Raw genomic sequence first — 23,789 nt, forward strand, 5'->3', positions numbered from 1 at the left:
CCTTGCACATTGTAGGCACTTAAAAATAGTTGGCTAATAGAACTCATACTTAAGTTTTATATCTATTTCACTTGAAGTTCTTCAAAAGACCATGTCATTTTTATCCTATTTTCTCCTTCATGTATTTTGATGATTCAGAAAAGGAAATATAAGCCCATTGTCAATAAGGAGCAATTCTGAACTTCTGGAGTTACAGCTAAACTAATTATTACAACCTCAAGATAAAATTTCAAACACTTCATTTATTCTGTTTGAGAATATGAGTGGAAGGGGAATTAGAGCTTTGTTTCCCAGAGATTCTTCACATCACATTGGAAGGCAAGATTCTGCGACCTTTCCTAGCTGGTTTTGAATGCCTGCCAGAGGTCTAACTGGAATGTTTCTTCTGTTTTAAATTGTTTTTGTTTAAAAAAGATTAACTCTTCTTATAACTATACTATAAGAGCAAGATAAGATTTCTTTGTTTTTCTTACAGAGTTTTGAAATATCAGAGTCCCATTATAAAGCTAGCGACAATGATTTAACCTATACCGTTAAAAAAAAAACCTATAGAAGTGAGGATGCTCTATAAGGATTTTACTGATGTTACATAATGCTACAATTCATTTTCTAAAATATTTCATTAATATCGTTATAAATTATTTTGGTGACAAGTTAATATATTAATTAAAAATATAAAATCTAAAAAGAACAGTTGATAAATTAAAAGAACTTTTAAAAGTATAAACAGTTTTTTTTAAATCATTTTCATACTTACAGCTAAGAATTAAAATTTATCCTCAAATATGCTCTCAAATCTGTCTTTTCCTAACAATGAAGAATTTTATAACCACCATCTTTTGATACATTTATATAAAAAACCAAATCAAACTGCACAAATATTTTCCTGTGTATTTTTAAAATAATCTGCTAAGGATATCTACACAGAATTATAGGCCCTGGAACTAGAAAGAGCCTTAGGAAGGATCTAGTTCAATGTACTCATTTTACAGATGAGGAACCTGAGAACACCACTTAACCTCTCATGGCTTTAAACTTAATTTTTTAAAAAAAATTTATAGTAGGTTTCTGTGGTCCTTTCTAGCTCTAAGATGATATAATTATGAGTACGAGAAAAGTTAAATAACTTATGTAAAGATACACTTAGATTAAGTTCAAAGCCAGGTATTCTTATTCCAAAGGTAGAGCTCTTTCCAATACGCCACACTTCCTCTGTAAATAACAATTACTCACACGGAGCTCCTATTTTTAATACAAAATTCTAATATTTCCCCCATTAAATCTGTTCTCTTCTCTATGATATTAAGCACATGGAGTTGGGGGTGGGGCACGAGAAAATAAAAAAATAATAATAATTTTACCCTCAAGGAGCTTAAACTCTAGTCAAGGACAGATGATAAATACAAATCAAAGTACATATGCATGTACCACAAACCAAGTTGTGTGACAGATCTAATACAGAAGATAATTCTTCTATTTGGGGAGAATTACTTACAGAGGAAAGGGCTCTTGGCACGCACGCACAAGCACACATGCACAATTTGGATATAGAAATTCATTCTGCCCAGGACTAAAAGGGGCTAAAAGAATGAGGGAGGGTATGAAAAAAGGAAGGTAGATTGACAAACGCATTAGTGAACATCAAAACAGACTCTTAAAGAGGGTACAGAGTAAATGAAAGAGAAATAGAAAAAAATAGAATGAGCGGCAGTACATAGCAATCATAACTGCATGTGAATGGATGAACTCACTAAGAAGACAATACATTCAGTAACAGCAATATTGCAAAGATAACTGAAAGACTCTGATCAATGCAATGGTCCATCACAACTCCAAAGGACTCATGATGAAAAATGCTCTCCTCTTGCAGATAGAGACCTGATTGATTCAGAGTGCAGATTTCGTAGCATGTTTTTTCTTTTGTTTATTTTTCTTGCATTTTTCCTCCTGGAATGTGATTAAAGCAGAAATGTGGTTTACATGACCATTTGTATAATAGGTATCATATTACTTGTCTTCTCTGTGGTCTGGGGAATAGGAGGAAGAAAGGAGAGAATCTGGAACTGAAAATTTAAATAAAATTTAAATGCTGAAAAAAAAAAAAGAGAAGATTTCACTAGATAAAGACAGTAAGCAGAATGCAGGGAAAGATCCCTGGCATAGATTTGTATGGACTGATACTGAGTGAAGTGAGCAGAACCAGGAGAACATTGTATACAGTAACAGCTGCACTGTGCGAAGAATGATTTTGATAGACTTGTCTCTTCTCAGCAATGCAAGGATCTAAGACAACGCCAAAAGACTCACAATGGAAAATATTAGCCACATCCAGAGAAAGAACTATGGAGTCAGAGTGCAGATGGAAGCATACTATTTGCTCTCCTTTTCATTTGTTGCTTTGTTTTATTGCTTCACTCTCGAGGTTCCTCCCATTAGTTCTAATTGTTCTTTACCTCATGACTAATGGTAAAATGTACTTAATATGAATGTATAAGTAGAGACTATATCAGATTGCACGCCATCTTGGGGAGTGGAGGAGAGGGAGGGGGAGAAATTTAAAACTCAAAATCTTATGGCAATGAATGTTGAAAATTAAAAATAAATTAATTAATTATTTTTAAGACATGTGACTATAGTATTCTTTCCAAAGGAGAAATAAGAGATGGTGGCTGGATTTACAACTGTCAAATTATTAAAAGGAAGCTCCTGAATTTTTATGAGATTTTCAAAAATAATTGTCTAATTTGAAGTAGAAAGATTATGGAAAGACCTATATTCCATCATTTCAATAAGGTCACATAAGCCAGTAGTAGCACTGATGATACAAAGTCTAACATGCAGAAAATTGTAGAACAAAATTTATGAAGGAGCATTTTTTTCCGATTTTATTATTTATTTTTAGTTTTCAACATTCACTTCCACAAGATTTTGAGTTCCAAATTTTCTCCCCATCTTGTCCCTCCCCCTACCCCAAGATGGCATGCATTCTGAATACCCCTTCCCCTGATCTGCCCTAGCTTCTATCCCCCCCTTCTCTTATTCCCTCCCCCTTCTGTTTTCCTGTATGGCAGGATAGATTTCCATACCCCATTGTCTGTATATCTTATATCTCAATTGCATGTGAAAACAATTTTTAACATTTGTTTTTAAAACTCTGGATTCCAAATTTTCCTCCCTCCCCAAAAAGGCAAGCAATTTGACACAGGCAATACATGTGTAGTCATGTAAAACACTTCCATCATAGTTAAGTTGTGAAAAACTAAGTATATTTCCCTTCCTCCATTTATTCTATTCTTTCTTTTGACCCTGTCCCTCCTCAGAAGTGTTTGCTTCTGATTACCCCCTTCCCCAATCTGCCTTCCCTTCTATCATCCCTTCCCTCTCTTATCCCCTTCCTCCCTATTTTCCTGTAGGGTAAGACAGATTTCCATACCCAATTTAGTGTGTAGGTTATTCCCTCCTTAAGCCAAATTCTATGAGAATAAGATTCACTCATTCTCTCTCACTTTCCTGTTTCCCTTCCACTGTAAAAGCCTTTTCTTGTCTGTTTTATGTGAGATAATTTACCCCATTCTACCTCTCCCTTTCTCTTTCTCCCAATATAATCCTCTCTCACCCCTTAATTTTATTCTCCAGATATCACCCCTTCATCTTCAACTCACCCTGAACCCTCTATTTATCTATCTAATCTATACATATATTTAATTTTACCTTCCAACTACCCTAATAGTGACAAAGGACTCATGAGTTACAAATATCATCTTTCCATGTAGGAATATAAATGGTTCAACCTTAATAAGTCCTTCATGATTTCTCTTTCTGGTTTACCTGTTCATGTTTTTCTTGAGTCCTGTATTTGAAAGTCAAATTTTCTATTCAGCTCTGGTCTTTTCATCAAGAATGCTTGAAAGTCCTCTATTTCAATGAATTTCCATTTTTTTTCCCCTGAAGGATTATACTCAGTTTTGCTGGGTAGGTGATTCTTGGTTGTAATCCTATCTCCTTTGCCCTCCAGAATATTATATCCATGCCTCTGGTCCTTAATGTAGAAGCTGCTAAATCTTGTGTTATCCTGATTGTGTTTCCACAATACTTGAATTGTTTCTTTCTGGCTGCTTAATATTTTCTCCTTGACCTGGGAACTCTGGAATTTGGCTACAACATTCCTAGGAGTTTTCCTTTAGGGATCTCTTTCAGGAGGTGATCAGTGTATTCTTTCAATTTCTATTTTGCCCGCTGGTTCTAAAATATAAGGGCAGTTTTCCTTGATAAGTTTCTTGAAAGATGATGTCTAGGCTCTTTTTTTGATCATGGCTTTCAGATAGTCCAATAATTTTTAAATTGTCTCCTGGATCTATTTTCCAGGTCAGTTGTTTTTCCAATGAGATATTTCACATTGTTTTCTATTTTTTTCATTCTTTTGGTTTTGTTTTACAGTGTCTTGATTTCTCATAAAGTCACTAGCTTCCAATTGCTCATTCTAATTTTTAAGGAAGTATTTTCTTCAGTAAGCTTTTGGACTTCCTTTTCCATTTGGCCAATTCTTTTAGGCATTCTTCTCCTCATTGGCTTTTTGGACCTCTTTTGCCATTTGGGTTAGTTTATTTTTTAAGGTGTTGTTTTCTTCAGTATTTTTTTGGGTCTCCTTTAGCAAACTGTTGACTTGTTTTTCATGATTTTCTTGCATCACTCTCATTTCTCTTCCCAGTTTTTCCTCTACTTCTCTTACTTGCTTCTCAAAATCCTTTTTTGAGCTGTTCCATGGCCTGGGACTGATTCATATTTTTCTTGGAGGCTTTGGATGTAAGAGCTTTGACTTTGTTGACTTCTTCTGGTTGTGCGTTTTGATCTTCTTTGTCACCAAAGAAAGATTCTATGGTCTGACTTTTTTTGTATAGTTTGCTCATTATCCCAGCCAATTACTTTAGTTATAAAATTTTTGTTAAGGTAGGGGTCTACTTTCAGTGTGGAGAATGTACTGTCCCAATCTTTGGGGGTTTTATGCAGCTGTTTTCAGAGATACTTCTAGAGACCTGAAAAATTTTCAGTTCTTCCAAAGTGGCACAATCAAGGGCAAGGTGTTTATTCCTTTCCATTCCTATACTCTGGTCTATGAGTGACCATAAGTGCTCTTTTCTGCCTTGGAACTGTAAGGAGGATTACCTCTCTACTGTCACTACAATCTCCACCACACCAGAGCTCCTCCTAGCCCCCAGGACCACCACCCAGAACTGTGACCCAGATCCAAGTACAGGCAAAGCAAGAGAATCCTTCCTCACCACCAGCAAAGATATCTCTGTAATCCTCTCTGATCAGCCACTCAATTCCCCCTTGATCTGTGGCCTGAACTCAGGAAGCAGCCACCGCTCAGGAACTATGCCAGGAGTGGGCCTGGGACAGAACTTCTCTCTCACCCTGGTCACAGGCTTTTCCTACTGACCTTCTAAGTTTCTTTGGCATTTGTGGGTTAAGAAGTCTGGAAACCACTACAGCTGCCAGCGATTCAGTCCTCTGAGGCCTGCTCCAGCTTCACTGAGGCCTGTTTTTCCTGTGTGCCCACATTGAACTACTTTCCTTTCCAAACAACCATCCAAGTTGTCTTGGGCTAGAAATTTGTTTCACTCAGTCTTTTTGTGGATTCTGCTGCTTTAGAATTTGTTAAGAGCTATTTTTTACAAGTACTTGGAGGGTTTCAGGGAGAACTCAAGCAAGTCACTGCTTTTACTCTGCCATCTTGGCTCTGTCCTCTGAAGGATAATTTTTAAGAACAGCTTTCTATTCTACAGTTTCTAAACTTTTAAAAAATCATATTTTAAAAGTATGTCTTAACATGTCTTAAAAATAATATTAAATTTCCAAAGTAACACAGTTGTTGCTTGAATGACTTAAGATGTAAGAGTGTACACTCAGTATTCTAGAAAAACTATTAATCAACAAAAATGTATACAGTTTATATTCTGTTCATAATCAATATCTCGAATGGAAATACATTTTTAAAAAAGCAAAATTCCATGGTAACTGTGGTGGAATGGGTGAGGAAGAAGAAAGAGATAGATTTGTATCATTTTAACTCAGGCTATATGTAAACAATGTAATTATTACTCTTAAACTTCAATATGCATTTGCCTAATCCATGAACTACTATCCTAAATAAACTGTTCAACTTCTTTAAATGCATAATGTTTTACCATTCATTTTGAAAGCAGTTAAGAGTTCTGGTCATTCCCATTTTGATGAGGAAATTGCAGAGAAAGTCTTCTACCACTTCAGGTACTTCAGACAATGATTGCTTAGTAGGCATAACTGTTTTCTGGGCCTGCAATTTAAATTTGACACAATATTACTTTTAAACATGTACAAATTCTGATATACAACCAAGAGAAGAATTCTTTGGTTGACCTTTGAATTCTATGTACTAGCAGTTACTAAAGAAAATATCATTGTTATTATAATAAATCAATTAATTTTAATATGTTGCATATTTATCATGGTTGCATCTGTTTGTGTGATACAGGCGACTTTTAATTTTGATTACCCCTCTTAGCAAACAGGTACAAGCTAGACCAGCTTATCTAGAACTGATTAGAATCAAAAATGTTCAGAAGCACAAGAAAACTCAAAGAACGAAGTCTATTATTCATTTTACAAATGAGGAAACAGGTCCAAAGAGGTGAAAGGGATAACAGATGTTATGGAGGTAGAATGACGAAGACTTGGCAACTAAATGGATATGGAGATGACAAAGTAGGGGGGAAAAATAAAGATAAGTGAGGGTTTTAAAGCTTGGCATCTGAGAGGATGGTGATACCAAAAGTAGAAAAAGAGAAGTCTGATGAGGAGTTATATTTAGGACTCTTAGATAATCACAGACAGCAGCTGTGGCCATGAAATTAAAAGACACTTGATCCTTGGAAGGAAAACTATAGCAAATCTGGACAACATACTAAAAGGCAGAGACATCACCTGCTGACAAAGTTCCATATAGTCAAAGATATCGTTTTTCCAGCAGCAATATATGGCTGTGAGAGCTGGACTATAAGGAAAGCTAAACTTTACAGAATTGATGCTTTTTAATTGTGGTACTGGAAAAGACTTTTGAGAGTCCCTTGGACAGTCAATACTTAAATTAATTGAGGTTACTCACTGAAAGGTCAAATACTGAAGCTGAAGCTTAAATATTTTGGCCATATGATGCGAACACAGGACCCACTGGAAAAGACTCTGATGTTGGGAAAGACTGAAGGCAAAAGGAAAAGGGGATAGCAGAGAATGAGATGAATAGTTTAACTGAAACAATTAACATGAACTTGAATAGACTTCGAAAGACAGCAGAGAACTGAAGAGTCTGGCATGGTATTGTCCATGAGGTCAGGAAGAACCCGACATAACTGAATGACTAAACAAGAATAACAAAAAACATGTTTAGCCCAGGGATGACGATGTATTTAACTTTGAATGTGTTAAGTTGAAATGATGATAGGACTGCCAAGTGTAAAAGTCCATGTGAAAATAAAGTTCATGAGAGAGATTAAGAAATAAACAGAATTGGGAATCACTTAAGTCGGTCAACACGTTTATTTAAGCAAACATCTGCTATGTGTCAGGCGCTGGGCAAAGCACTGTGAATACAAAGAAAGGCAAAAGACAGTCCCTGTGCTCAAGGAGCTCATGCTCTAAAGGGGGAGACCACAAGCCAACAGCTATTTACAAACTACGTACAAGGGTCACATGGTAGAAGAGTATGTGAGAAAGTGTAAGGTGAAAGAAGACTGGAAAGGTGTGGGGGGAGGAGAACAAGATTCAAGAAGAGTTTGGAATGCCTAACAGAGATTTTGTATTTGATCCTGGAGGTGATAGGGAGCTGTAATGGCCTGCAGTTGAGTGGCAACAGTGTCAAAGGAGGGAAGGTAGCATATTCGAGAGCTGCCTGCAAAAGTAAAATGGCAGGCCTTGGCAACAGATTGAATGAGGGGGGCAAGAGATAGTGAGAAGCCTAAGATAACCCATCAGTTGTGAACCTAGGGGACTGAAAGGATGGTGATACCTTCAATAGTAATTGGGAAGTGTGGTGAGAAAGACTATGAATTCAGTTTTGGACATATTGATTTTAAGATGTCCACAGAACATCCAGACTAAGATATTCTAGTTGGAAACTGGAGATGCCAGACTAGAGATCAGCAGAGATTAGAACTGGATAAATAGATCTGAAAATATCAGCATAGAGATGACAACTGAATCCATGGAAGCTACTAAGATCACCAAGTGAAGTAGTAGAGAGGGAGAAGAGAAGAGGACACAGGACAGAGTCTTGTGGGATACCCTTGGTTAGGGGGCATGACTCAGATGAAAATACAGCAAAGGAGGCTGAACAGGAGAAGAACCAGGAGAAAGTAATATCCCTAAAATACTAAAGAAAAGAGAGTTTCAAGAAGAGAATGCTTAAAGACTACAAAGGTGTCAAAGGGTGCAGAGAGATCAAGAAGGATGAAAATTAAGAAAAGTCTATTGGATTTGGTCATTGAGAGATCATTGGTAACTTTGGAGAAAGTTGTGGTTTAATGAGATTAGAAGTCAGACTGTAGAAAGTCAAAGTAAGAGGAGAGGAAGTAGAAGCACCTATTCTAGATAGTTCTCAAGAAGAATAGCCACAAAAGGCAGAAGAGATATGGGATAATATTTAGCAGAGATAGAAGGATAAGTGAGGTTTTTTTGAGGGTGAGGGAGACAAGGGTATGTTTTTAGGCAGTAAGCAAGTAGCCAGTAGGCAAGGAAATACTGTAAATAAATGATAGGATGGGAATGATAGGGCAATCTGCTAGAGGAGATGAGATAGAATGGGAGTCACTTATGTAGGTAGAGGGGTTTTCCTTGGCAAGGAGAAGAGTCACCTTTTCATGCGAGATGGGGTGAATGAGGAGACAATGGGAGAAGGGACCTGAGTGATGTGAAATGAGGAGAAAAGAGGGAGCTCAAAGTAAATTGTCTCAATTTAAAAAAAAATTATGTATAAATGCTAATTGAACCAACAGAAAAATCTAAGTTCACCAAAGGAACAAGTAAGATCACTGGTATGTTGTAGCAATTTAGTCACCGCAGTGGCAGGGTAATTCAAATCACATGGGGCTCAAGAGCAAGTGAACAGACAGAATTTGAAGGTTATAAATGTTTTGCTCGAATAGCAAGGCAAGAGATACCTAATGGTCAGCCAACATCCTTCACCAGTACACTCATGTTAAAGAAATCTACAGGAAAATCTGGATGGAGCTGGAAATATACACCCATCCCAAATTTATGGGAGGATATGAATAAGAGTTAGATAAGATAGACAAATGTAGATGGGGCTGCACTACTGGAAGCACCATGTCAATAAAAGGTTCACTGCAGTAAAATGCCCAAATAATTCTGCTAACTCTAGGTTACAGACACCTCAGATACTCTCATCATAGTACAGTAATTGAAATTTAATTTGTATATCACCAGAACACATACATACACATATACATACATATACATACACACACGTACAAGAATACAACACTGAATAAAAACACCAAAACTTGTTTTCCATATGGTGTACACTAATATCCATCCAACTATTTGAGTATACACAAAGGACTATAAACTCTGGAAATTTTTTAAACTCAGTACTTCAGGAACTACAATCATAAATGGACTTCAATATTGTGAATTTATTATTTTATAATGCAACCCAACTTACCCTACCCCTTCATTTTTTTTATTTACAGTTCCAAATTCTCCACCTCCCTCTACCTAGTCCTCCACCCATCAAGAAGTCAAGAAATATGATACCCATTATACAAATGAAATTATGCAAAACATATTTCCTCACTAGCCATGTTGGGGGAAAAAAGCAAGAAAAATAAAGAAAGTGGAAGAAAATATGCTTCAGTCTGAATTCAAAGCTCATCAGTTCTCTAGAGGCAGATAGCATTTTTCGGTATAAGTCTTTTGGAACTGTCATGGATCACTGTATTCATCAGAGTAGCTAAGTCTTTCACAGTTGATTATCGTTACCATATAGTTGTTACTATGTACAATATTCTCCTAGTTCTGCTCACTCATTTTGCATGAGCACTACAGAAGTATTTCCAGGTTTTTCTAAAATCATCCCTTTTGCCATTTGTCAATACAATAGTATTCCATCACAATCATAAACCATTAACTTATTCAACCATTCCCCAATTGATCCTATCCCCTCAGTTTCCAATTCTTTGCCACCATAGAATAGCTACAACTATTTTTATTTATAATTATTTATAAATTTATATTATTTATACATATTTGGGGCAGATAGGTGGTATTCTAGATTGAGTGCTAGACCTAAAATCAGGAAGACCTGAGTTTAAATCCAGCCTCAGACACTATTAGCTGTGTGACCTTGGGCAAATCACTTTACCGTGTTTGCTTTAGTTTTCTCATTTTTAAAAAGAGTTGGAAAAGAAAACGGCAAACCACTCCAGTATTGTTCCCAAGAAAACCCAAAGTGGGTCACAAAAAGTTGGACACAACTAAAATGACTGAACAAGAAATAAATATTTTTGTACACATGGGTCCTACCCTACCCTTCTTGACAAGCTTAAGGTAAAAAGTACCTCTGCCTTAGGTATCAGCTACTATTACTGTTAAATGGAAAAATAGAAATTAAAATATTCATCATCCACCAAAAATATTACAAAATAACTCAAGTACTAAGATAGGAATAATACAATATTTCCTGATTCCTACATGGACCTTTCTTTTTCAATTATATCAGACAAACTCTTAGCAAGAGCATGTCTTGATATTATTTCTCAACTAATAAGTGGCAGGTTGCCTTCAATTCCAATTTCAATACACCTAACTTTCCAATTAATTATCTTAAATTCAATATTAAAGAATCATGTTCACATATTGCTTTAAAATAAAATGCATAATGTAAAAACAAATTAGTATAAAATTTGCCAATGTCATCAGTATCAATTTTTCTTAAGCTCAAAGAACTGTAAAAATTTCACTAAGCTTAACCATTCTTCTCCTTAAGGCAGTGCCCACAGAACCTCTGTGCCTTTTAAGTATACAGTCCTGCAAGTTTTCACCCATGCTTTGGAGCAACACTCTATTTTAAGAAAGTAGCAATTATGAAACAACTAAAAGCCATCCAAACCACACGCTTATCACAGAACTGATGAATAACTTCTCTTTATTCCCAGTTTTTATTCAAGATACATTTTGCACTTTAAAATAGTTCTACCCCATTTTATTTCAAAGAGCTACAGTCATTGTTAACTTTTTGGGAAACTGATAAGAGTGCAGCAAATCCACTTTTTAAAATAGATTAAACACAATATGTCACCAATTCTGAAACTTTTCATTCACTATGCCAACTCAAGTTTAGATTGCCACAAGAATACATGTATTTATTTAAATGATGACTAACCAACAAATTGTTCATACCTCGATTTTCTGACTAAAAAGCATTTACTTATTTACATTCTTACTTTGCTTTCATTGTTGACTAGACCCTTCCTTGCAAAAACTGAAGGCTAATAAAAAAATCTACATTTCAAAGGAACTACATAAAATGAGTAATGTCACAGTAATAAAAATATACCCTCTTTGTAACTAGACCATAGAAAATCATCACAAAATTGTTATTTCACAACAGGAAAATAATCTTTGCAATAAAAATCTTATGGTACAACTGAAAGCTAATTTTTGAAGGTTTTAAAATACAACTTTACAAACACTAAATGTGAATAGAATAATAATGTGATAAAATGCAAGTTTAAATTCATATAAAATAGAAAACTTAGAGCTATTTTTCTATGGTTATATTTACTGTGTAAGTGTAAGACTGGGTTCAGCATCTTAGATAAAAGTGTAAAACATCATAGTAGGTAGCATTACCGAAAAACTTTAATTACCTGTCTATTTACCAGTCCACGCTCCATTTTCCTGCTTGACTTATTTCTACTTCACCATCCTGGTTCAAGAATTTTTGCCTTTATCCAAAGAGCTCATGAAGCATCTTAAATAACTTAAATACTCTGATTTCCTAGATTTAACCTAGCAGTGTCAGGGAAGCCAGGAAGTATTGGGGTCTCACCTTTTTTTTTATCATGACTTTAGGAAAATAGCCAACATATTATAAGCTATGATGCCAAGGAACTGACAAAGTTAAAGTTTTTTTCCCCTATGACAAACCTCTGCATGCCATCTGGTATCAACAGCATCTCTGGAGAATTCCATTCTAGTCAACTGCTATTTGTTAAGTGCCTGGAGGCACTTTGCTGGATGCTGGGCCTGCAAGGCTCCATTGCTAGCACCTTTACCCCAGGTGTCATACCTAAGAGGGGGGCTAAGCGCACATACACAAGGAGAACTTCATGCAAAGAGCCAGAAGTAACCAGAGAAGGAAACTCAGTTTCATTCAGTCAGTCATAGAGTAATTGTTAAGCAATTATTGTGTGCTGGGCATTGAGTCGGGAAGTAGGAGCATATGTAACTAGCATATACAAGCTAGATAAAGAAGATAGTGACAAGGAAGAACTAGGAAAGGCCTCCTGCAGAAGGTAATACTTGAGCTAAGTCTTGAAGGAAGGCAGGTGAGCCTGACCAAGAAGTTAAGAGGAAAAGCACTCCAGGCACAGCAGTGCCCTCAACAGGTAAAGGGAAGTTTGGAAGAGAAGAGGATTTGGAGGAGAGATAAGTTCTGTTTTAGACAAGATGACTCTGAGAAGCCTATGGGGACATTCTAGTTTGATGTATCCATGAGGCAGTTGGAAATGCATGACTTTGGCTCAGAAGAGAGATTAAGGCTGGATATATAGATCTAGGAATCATCTCCATACATATGATCATTGGATCCCATAGGAGTCAATGAGATTACCAAATAAAACTGTACAAAGGGAAAAGAGAAGAAAACTTAGGACAGGTTAGAGGTTTGAGGGACACCCTTGGTCAGTAGGTATGATGTGAGTAAAGCTCTAGCAAGGGTAACTGAGGAATAGCCAGATAGAAAGGAAGGGAACTAGGACAAATTTTACTTTCACTGTGAGTTGAGACAGTGGAAGGAGTAAGGGGAGGTTTTGTAGAGCAGATTATGCCTAAATTGCATCCAACAGGAAAGTACTTCCAACACAGGGAAATTAAGGAGCAGAAGGAGTTCACTCCAAGAATATGAAGCATCAAGAACAAAGGTGTGGAGCTTGGAGAAATCATAAGAACAGAGAACAGTTATCAATCATCTATTTTGGCTGGAACATAGGATAACAGTATGGAATATAGGGAAGTAGTATGAAATAAAGTTGGCAACACAATAATAATAACCCAATTACATATCACTTTAAGGTTTATGATTCACCTTCTTTGAAACCACCCAGTCAAGAAAGTAGTTAAAGTATTATGATCCTCACTTTAAATATGAAAAAAGGAAGGTTCAGAGAAATTAAGTGGCTTGTCAAAGGTCCCTTAACTAATAAGTGAACCTCAGTTCCTCCTGCCTCCAAGGTCCATCCTACAGCAGAGTGTAGTGTCACTGAAGCTAAAGAAGGAGAGGATATTAGAGAAGAAGAAAGGAGTTTCAAAAGCTACAATGTTCATTTAAGCTACAATCTTAAAATAAAAATAAATTTTGACAAAAAAAAATCCACATCATTTTTTTTTCCTGGAACTAAAGTAAGTTCTTTTAAGAAGGACAATGGGTATAATGAAAATGTCTTTAACTACAGTTTTACAAAAGTCAGAGACATTTAAATGGATGACTTCTTGTACTGACACTCAATAAAGACTAAATAAATATAATATAGTTAATGTCTATTAGGTTGCCTCACAAATATTCAAATATCCAGTGCCTTACTCAAATCCTTGGGAAATTCAATCAACTTATGATTGAATTCTTTAATACATACAGATATCTTGTGTAAGATCAGAAACCTAGAATATTGGTACTAGAAAATTCCTTAAAAATATTTAGCACAACTTCCTTATTTTTACAAATGGGGAAACTAACAGCCATATCCTTGAGATAAGAGCTGTAAGGAAAACAAAGTGTATTCTGTCATAGAAATTTAAGACTTGGGCTTGTATTATCACTCAAACATAAGTCTCACTATAGGTAGAGCTAGTATGTTTTCTCAGAAAAGGTTCGAATCTTCCTAAGTGGTTGGTTAAAATTCCATACCTGAACTGCAAGAAATGAAACCGGTGATCTCAGCTTGAAAAACCTTTTAACCAAGATATCAGCAAACTATGTGCATATGAACTTCAACATGGCCCTCTGTGGAATGTATGGGTGTAAGCATGACTGAATCCGGATGCAAAAGAAGTTTGTTGTAAAATGTATTGATAAATAGATGAACAGATTTCACTGCTTCATGGGATTATCTAAGGTTCAACTTAAATTTGGGGGAATGCCTAGAAAAAAACAAACAACTTGAGTTGAGATATAATCAAAACTGAGCTAGCTGTTCTGATAACCAAGAGAATTCATTATTTCTTAAGCCTACTCTTATCCTTAAAGCAGAGGAAGATCTCCCTGTCTCTTAAACAGAAAGATATAATATCAAATTCACCTAATAGGGATAATGAGTCACTTACAAAGAGATTAAAAGAAGAGACATTAGTATATGGTTTTGTTTGACACCATTTACTGGGTCATAAGGCCATTTCTACCAAATCTTGATTTTAATTAACATGTATTATTACTAATATTTGTTACAATTTACAAGTTTTAAGGATCTATACCAAGGCTACATACATTCTGACCCACACATAGCTCTTGTCTTTTATGTCAGAACTAATGACAGATTGATAAATATTGCCTTAAGTACTTAATCAGTAAGTGTAAGACTGGCTTCAGCATCTTAGATAAAAGTGTAAAACATCATAGTAGGTAGCATTACCGAAAAACTTTAATTACCTATCTATTTACCAGTCCACGCTCCATTTCCCTGCTTGACTTATTTCTACTTCACCATCCTGGTTCAAGAATTTTTGCCTTTATCCATGCCTCAGCACCTAAGTCACCATTGTCTACCCAGTCTAAATTACTACTCTGTTCCACTAACAAATCTTTGTTTCAATCCTAAGAACTTTTTTGCCTTAGAATAACCTCCACCACCATTAATTGGTCCAAAGAAAATATGCAAAATAACATTCCTTGAGGAAAGTAGTCCCTCTGGAAAAATGTTGTAAATGAGTAGTGAGGATGTTATAGTGGAATTTCATTATCATACATTAACAATATTATTGGAAAAGTATGTGGGTCAATGCAAATTGTCCTAAGGACTTTTTAGTTGACAAAAATCTGTAGCTTGCAATCCATATACTGCTACTCTAACCAACTGTAAATAATTGTAACCCTAGCAGGCAGCCGCCCTTCTCTCCACACACAGCCTCCAAACCTAGTCTGGGCCTGGAAGGACAAGTCCTAAATCGCTGTCAACTGTTTTCTCAATAAGCTAGAATAGGGAGTAATAATTCCCCACAGTAGAACAGCTCTACCTAAAACCTGATTGCTTCTCATGTAAATTATTCTTGTAAGAATTCTAAAAAAAAAAAAATCTGGCGTGAAGTTCTAAGGAATTATACAACAGATTTATGAGTCTATAATTAAAATGATGAAATATTTCTTTTTTTTTAAGATAGAATAAACTGAATCCAAACCAGAGGTAACTATACCTTCAGAATTAATCTGAGTAAATAGTTTCCCAATGACTGGGGTCCACTACTTATGAAAGAATCTAAGCAATCTTGGCCAAGAGATTTTTCTGCAGTCTTTTTAATTTTATGTGATGTCATATATTACTGAGTAGATACTTACTGGTTCCCAACTAGGGAATCTACCCTGGAACCTACAAAATATGAAGACACAATGTAGGGTCTATATCTTTTAATATAACAAAATTACTCAATAAATGTAAAGTCAATCTATAAATAAAAGTTAAATAACTGTTCTTACAGCCCTCCTCTTTCCCTATTATAAAAAAAAATACATAATTGAAAAAGAAAAGCACCTAAGTAAATAATGTTATAGTTACTATAAATATGTATATATATATATATATACATATATACACACACATACATATATGCTTTAAAAATTTACCATAAAATAATTTATCATTATACTGATTTGTAACGATTCACATTTTAGAATTTCCCATAATTCTATGAATTGGATGCCACACATATTTTATAAACTTTCAACTGATGTCACTCTATACACGCATTTAGGATTGTCTTTTATGTCACTGTGTCTTTCAGGTCATTGAATCATGAAAAAGACATAGGTCACATCTTTTTCCATTGGGCTCAAAATAGTTACAAGAAATTAGTACATAATGCTCACAAATTCTTGTGATTTGAGTCTAATTCAATCAAATTAATGACATCATTTATTGAACATCAATTGTGTGTCAGAATAGTTGTAATGGGAATTCTAGGGAAATATAAAAGAAAGAAAAGAAAAGACATGGCCCCTGTCTTACTACCTAATGAGAAAGGCAGAACACACACACACACACACACACACACACACACACACAACACACACACACACACAAAAACCAACTATTTAAAAAGTTGATGTGCAGTGTGAAATTCAAAACATACAAATTTCTGTTCAATACTGATAAAAGAACAAGGAGTAATGAAGTAAGAGTACCAGGTGGGGTTAATTAAGGAGGATTTGAAATGTATTTGAATATGGTTTTGAAGGAGGGTCACGGCAGAAAAAACAACTTTTTGGATGGCAAGAGTGTCAAGTACAAAGGTCAACAAACATTGCTTACCTGGAGTGAAGAATTTGATGGTGAATTATAAAATAAACATGTGTGTGTGTGTGTGTATACACACACACATATATATATATATATACACACACACACATACACATATATATATACATACACACATATATATACATACATACATACATACATATATATATGGTAGTTAGATCAGGATGGGGGATAGGGAAAGAGCATTTAGTAAATAAAAACAGTTTTATCTTTATTTTACATGTAAAAATCATTATCAAAATATATGTTTTATACTTAAAAATCATCAGTAAAAAGTTAAATTACTTTCATAATTTCACATAATCACTAGTTCTACTGTGGGAACTGAGTGAACCATTCTGACTCCATTTGTGACTCAATTTTAGATCTAGCTTGGTTCCCTTTCTATTCAATCATGGGTCTAGTCCAATTGCTGTCTTGTGAGAAAATTTTATAAATTATGGGAATTGCAAGAAATTTTTATTGCATTGCTTGAACATAGCCTTGCTTGTCTGGGAAGCTGGACCATTTCTATTTGCTGCTTGGAGATCCTTAACTAAGGACCTAGGTTATGCTGGCCAGAAACCCAGCCAGATCCAAAGACTGATGCAAAGAGTTTTCTCACAAGTATACATCTCAAGCAGTCTATATGTCTTATCTGAAAACTAGCCCCATACTTTCAAGCAGTCACTGTTTTCCTTATTCCTTTGATCAAATACAGATACTTGGGGGAAGAGGGACCCTTTTTTTGGTTGTTTTCTGATTTCAGGGAATTGCACCTATTTACTCTTCCTCTTCCAACTCAGAAAGCGCTTAACCTTTCCTACAATTAGAAATCAGATTACCTAACCTTGTATCATGGTTTATATCCTGTTACTTGTTTGCTTTTAGTGCATAAAAACCTGTTCCCCCTGTCTTTGGGGCCCAGTACCAAGCTAAAGAGGCCTGATCCTGATTTGTTATTCAGTTGGCATGCACTGCTTAATAAATTGGTATGCTCAGAAGCTTGAAGTTTATTCAGTTATTCAGATTTCACTCATCACATTCCATACATACCATGCTCCCTCTCTCTTGAGGGAGACAATTCTTACCAAAATATCGGTATCTTCTTTTTTTTCTTGAATCATCTGAAGGGCTTTTGTCAGATCTTCATCACCTTCTGGAATACTTAAATCATCTTGTTCTGATACCTAAGCCAATGAGCAAAATAAAGAAAAAATATACATACGATTATTTTCCTTCAGAATATTCAATCCTACCACAATGCCCCAAAGTAAAAAGTAAATGAAAGAAATTTCAGTAGGCTGTATCTCATAATCACTCCCACACACAATGCATTTTGGACAACTGACATAATAGGAGGAGTTTTGTTGCTGTTGTTGTTTTTGCTATATATTAGTTAAATTACTATTATGAAATTGCCTGCCATTTACTTTTACCTAAAAATCCAATTAAAAACATTTATAAAATCCCCATTTGCCAGACACTACAGGAGATACAGAATTTAGACATGTAAAAGATACTTTCATGGCATAGTCTAGTAAAAAAAAAAAGCAAACTGTTAAAAACACTCTAAAAATATCATTACTAACCAAATACTAACTTTCCCACTTTTTCCCTACCAGTGGTTGTCAAAACTAATAACTACCACTAATCTCTATTTTGTTATCAGAATTAAAATAGGAGACCCCTCTAAATGCTGCTCTCAAAGGCTGCTTGCTCCTTCAAGAAAAGCTATTGTATGGTCAAGAGTAAAAACATACACCTTGACAAGGTAAATGATCCCCTAGCTGATGGGTGAGGGTATTTGCTAGAAGAGATGTCTCAATAAATTGACATCCTAAAAGACATTCCCCTGATGACACCAGTTTCCCATCATATTTATAGAGCCACCATCTTCATATTAAAGCTTAAGGCATTAATACAAAATTAAATTTGTCTTTGATTTTCATCTATGTGGTAAAAAGGCATAACGAAAGGCAAAAAAGTATGTAATAATTTTTAAATGTCTTAAATGGGGAGGTTTTTTTTTTCATTATGATCACAATACAGTTAATTCCTGAATATCTATGTTAGTGAAATGCTCATTAGTATAAATAATTCAAGATGATACTTACTTTCCTGTAACTTGCAATATTTCTCTAAGGTTAATTTTCCTACTCTCTCTGAACCTCAGATTAGATTTGTTTCTAATACCATGACTACTACATTAAGAAAGTTTTTTTTTTCCCTAACCCACCCAGGACAAGACTGATTATAAAATGAGATCATATTTGCAAAGCCCTTATCACAGAGCCTGGGACATAGTAGGTGATTCCTAAATGTTTATTCCCTTCCCCTTTCCTACCAAGGGGAATATTGAAAAAGGGAGGGACCGGGGACCAGTTTATGCCTAGTGGTAAAAGTGAGTCCTAGCCCCAAATATTCAAAGAGTAGGGAAGGAACCTGGGATCCAAATAGATGACGAAAACCTATCCTAAATCTACCTCTATTATAGGAAGCCATGCCAAGCTGAAAGAAAGAAAGAAAACAAATGATCCCAGGAGAAATGACATTCTTTAATACAGTTATACAATGCAGGCAATCTGCTTACTGTACAAGATAATATACCTAGCTTTGCTTTTAATTATCTAATATAAACATTTAAATATATCACATTTCATTCTAAACTAGCTGACATTAGCCAAATTCAGCTGAAACACTAAACCAAACCGGCTTCTTTAAAGGCATTAGAAAATTACATAAAGAAAAAAAAAGGAACAAATCCTATTTAAGTGTTTCAAAAAGTTTTAAATGCATTCCTTGTAAGAAATACTGCCTAAAATAGATAATGCAATACATTTACAAATTGAAAATCTGAGAAATATACATTACCTCATCATACTGATAATCATCTTCAGATGCTTCAGTTATAGTAACCTCTGAAAGTTCTGTCAAGTGAAAACTCTGAAATATGTTATAATTTCAAATGTCTTGATATAAAACTCATCTAACCTTTAGATTTAGTAGTAATAATCAACTTTTTTATTTCTGATAAATTAAGTTCTTAGTTACCTTTGTCCTCCCAGGTATTCTAAAATCCAAGGATATATTTTCAAACAAAATATTTAATTGCATCCCTGTCTCTATGCTTGGGAAAAGTGTGAACACAACCTATTTATTTTAGAGAAGCTCCTTTTATTTTTGGCTTTCTATAGCCTCTTGAGTCAGCTCTTCACAATGCTGCTCTTCATTTTGTTAGAAGCATTGTAAACGAGCAGAACACGAAGCACACTTATTCTGGAATGTACTTTTAAACATTCTAATGCCATGCAAAATGACTTTCATAAGATCCACTATTTGGAGGTAATTCTGTCACTCTTCCCCCTATGTAATAAACACAGGCCATTTTAGAATGAGTACCAAGACAAAATTTTAAATTGGCAAAAAAATTAAGTCCACACAGAAATGTCACTTAGTGGAATGGAAAACTATCCTGCTGAAGCAAAATGGCAGGGCTGAAGAGTTACTACAGTCCTTGACCTGAACGATCTGGATTGCCCTTTAGTTCCAAAAATCACAAAATGATTTTACACCTCTTTGGATCTGGCTTTTTCTTAGAAATCTCATGGCCTTTGAAGACAAATCACATGAAAATGAGAAACAAGAGACAGGCAGACAAGTACAATTCAATATTTAGTGAATTTCCAAAACATGAGTTAAAGTTAAAATAAAAAGAGGTTTCTAATGAAATTTAATTCAGAATGTAATGCTGTGTAGCTTTTTAAAATTGATCTTTAATTAAAATTGTAATAAATAAATTTTATATAAAATAAAAGCCTTAGTATCAAAATATGCTGTTTGTGGTTTATTGTTTAGGTTTTGTTGTGATGTATTCAGGCCAAATTTAAAAGGTGTGAACAATCCCACAAAGTACTGAAATACTCTTTCTGATATTGGCTATAAAGAGCTTCAGAAAAAGTGTCCATTTGTAGTTTGTTGCTAATTGTGAAAGGCTTCCCTACCTCCAGCCCTCTCTGCTTTTCTATCTTCTCAGAATTAGCTAGAAAATTAGTACTTCCTTTTTCTGTAGTAAGCACCTTCTGTGCATCTTTAAATTCATTTTCATCTCTTTTTACTTTTTGAAAACCTTTGTCTTGTCTTATAGCAACAAAAAACTAGGCTTGAGTCCTGCCTTAGACACATAGAGCAAGTCACTTAATGTCCCAGTGGCCTACGTAAGTCTGCATTATATAGGAGGTGCGGATCTGCATCTGCAGTTTCCTAGACCAATGAAACTGGAGATGGAAAGGTTGGGGGGGTGGAGGAAGAAAACATTCATTTTTTCTAAAACGATTGTTCCACTTAATTTGTCCAGTTCTTTAAACTTTTAAAAGGAGGCTGTTACACCTGACATTTTAACCACCTTCAGAATCAATCACTGTGTTGGGTCTCCACAATCCCATCAGAGAAGGCACTGCAGCCTCATTCAGTTCATGCTAACCCTTAGTCTCTCTAAGCTATCAAATGCTAATATTTGTCAGACACAAAGGCTTCACCAAACAGTAGCATGTAAAGCAGATACGGCACAGCAGGCAGCTCACAATGAACAGTGTATATAAATATATATAATATATATATTTATATAAAAACTAAGTTGTCTTGCTCTGTCCACCTCATCCCAAATACATTTATTTCTCAATCCGTGCTTTTAGTCACCAGGACTCTTTTCTCATGACTACCACTAAAATATGATAGGCTATTTCTTAAAAGATTTTTTTAATACTACAAATCTAACTATAAGGGGGTGGACACCATGCTTATCTTGAGGAACTATAGCTCCCTGAAGTCTTTTAAGAAACAGTGACTTTTAGCCCATTCTATCTAAGAAAAGGATTATGGAAACCTCACTGAGATGGGACTATGTAAGCCTGCATCAGCTGGCTGGGTGATGTGTAAATGGAGATCCAGGACAGAAGCCAAACACATCAAAGGCAGGAAAGAAATGCAGGTGCCAAGCTGGGGACCAAGAAAGGAAGCTGGATCTGAAGCCACAGGAAGCTTGGTGCTTTTCTTCTACTCTTGGGTTGGGGAGACAAAGAAGTCAATCAGGTGTGAGATTAGTGAGCGTTTTTGATAACAAATGCAAAGGCAATCTGAGAATGAGTGACCAAATAGTTTACTATGATACTAATTCCATGCTAAAGCTAGTAACTTTTACTATTAATTCACTATATCATTTTTTTCTATTTTTACTATTAATTTGATGTAAATTTCAGTCATTGCTTTGTAGTAAAAAAAAAAAATCAGTGAGAGCTTGTGAGTCACAGATTTAAAAAGATCACTCACTACCCTAAAGGTACCAATGGTACTTGGAAGCAGCTAAGGAGAACTACAGCTAAGAACTGGCCCTAGAAGACTACATAAACATGGCATGCCAGAACACTAGAATGTTATGTGACAAATTAACAATAGTAATAATAATTAACAATAACAATAATAGTGTTGTAGAGTGGAAAAGTAGGCTAAAGTCTGGAAGGTCTGTGTTCTGGATCAAAGGTCTAGAGACAAAAGGAATCTAAATGGTCATTCAGCCCAACTCAAAGATGTAAACCAAAGAATAATTTTCAGACATGCTGAGGGAGAAAAGGGCAGTGTGGTCTTGTGAGAAGTATACTGAATTTGAAATGGGAAAGATCGGCCTTAATTACCAGCTCTTCCTAATACTAGCAAGTAATTTAACCTCTCTAGAGTTCAATTTCTCCACAATAAAATAGGGACTTGTACTATCTAATTCACAAGACTGCCACAAAGATCAAACATGATATTGCATATAAACTACATACATGTAAACTATATAATATGAGGTATCAACAGTACCATATATTGTTCTCTCAAGCCATAGCTGTGTTTGTGGATAATAAAATGCCAATGGTATAGAATCACAATATATGTGTGGCTGACTCTATTTTCTAAGTGATTTTCCAAAGTGCCCATAGATGTGAATAGCTTTTTATGCCCTGTCATCACTTCAGTACTAATATAGAGGGGCAATCTATAATCTAATTTAACCTATGCCACCAAATATTTTATTTCCCTAACATTCTCATATCAGAGTTAATTAATTTTGCAAGTTGCTCTATTAACTAAATTCTATATAACCTGCACTACTTTTCTCCTATCCACTCCTTGTTTCCCAATCTGTTGCCAAGAATTATTGCTTGGAACAAACCATTTATTCCTGTTAGCTCTTCCTATACTTTAAGCCCTATTCAATTCAGCCCTCCCTCTTCCTCAGACCTACTCCACCCAGACCCTTTCCATTTCATCCATTCCATAATACCTCATTCTATTATAAACAAACTCTTCCACATAACTGAACTATTTATGAAGAATTTCTTTTACCTCCTTACATTAACTAAAATCTGGCTTTCTGCTAAGGGATACCATATCCTCTCCCTTTCTCATTCTCAACAACCCTTTTCAACTCAGGAACTTTTCTCTCCCAGTTATTAGGACAAGAAGAAGCATTGGCATACCCTTTCCTCCCCAGGGCAGTTTCCAAACCATGTTTCTTCTGAAACCACTATAACAATTTCTCTTGCTTCAGGCTCCATGGTATTTGATTACAACTTCCTCTCCTTCCAAGTCCCCTCATCTGGACTGTCCCACCTAGCTCCACCTAAGGGTGGGGCCAAGGACAGGGCCTGCCAGGTAGGGAATCCAACTGTCCTCTATGATGTCAGTTTCTAGGTGTATGAAGAGAGGTCCAATAGCATAGCAATAATGTTAGCTGAAGCAAAGATGTTAGTCCCCTGAGCCATAGGTCAAAATATCCCTTGAGAGGGGAAGCTAACAGAGCATGTGATCAAATCCTGAGAAATTAGGGTGTAGGTATGAGGTCAACACAAAGGAGATATGTAAAAAAATCAAAGGACAGAAATTGCTGAGTCTGGGAGTCTTTGCTGGAGGCTTCACTCTCTTTTGAACAATATATTTTGAGCATCACTGTTTACAGCTGTCATCCAC

The 23,789-nt window shown here is 35.4% G+C and overlaps 1 protein-coding gene across 1 annotated transcript in view; it reads right to left on the bottom strand.

Annotated features, from left to right (window-relative positions):
- The window catches only part of SPAG16 (sperm associated antigen 16), a 1,202,663-nt gene that overhangs the window by 1,172,971 nt on the left and 5,903 nt on the right, over window positions 1-23,789 (bottom strand). Inside the window, exons 2-4 of the mRNA XM_078147281.1 lie at window positions 19,656-19,702; window positions 17,873-17,971; window positions 6,189-6,316 (exon numbers count right to left, since the gene is read on the bottom strand). Of these exons, the coding sequence (XP_078003407.1) occupies window positions 6,189-6,316; window positions 17,873-17,971; window positions 19,656-19,702 (274 nt within the window). The remainder of the gene's footprint in view (window positions 1-6,188; window positions 6,317-17,872; window positions 17,972-19,655; window positions 19,703-23,789) is intronic.

Source organism: Phascolarctos cinereus, unplaced genomic scaffold, assembly GCF_003287225.1.
Source record: "Phascolarctos cinereus isolate Bilbo 61053 unplaced genomic scaffold, phaCin_HiC Scaffold_7;HRSCAF=346, whole genome shotgun sequence".
Taxonomy (NCBI): domain Eukaryota; kingdom Metazoa; phylum Chordata; class Mammalia; order Diprotodontia; family Phascolarctidae; genus Phascolarctos; species Phascolarctos cinereus.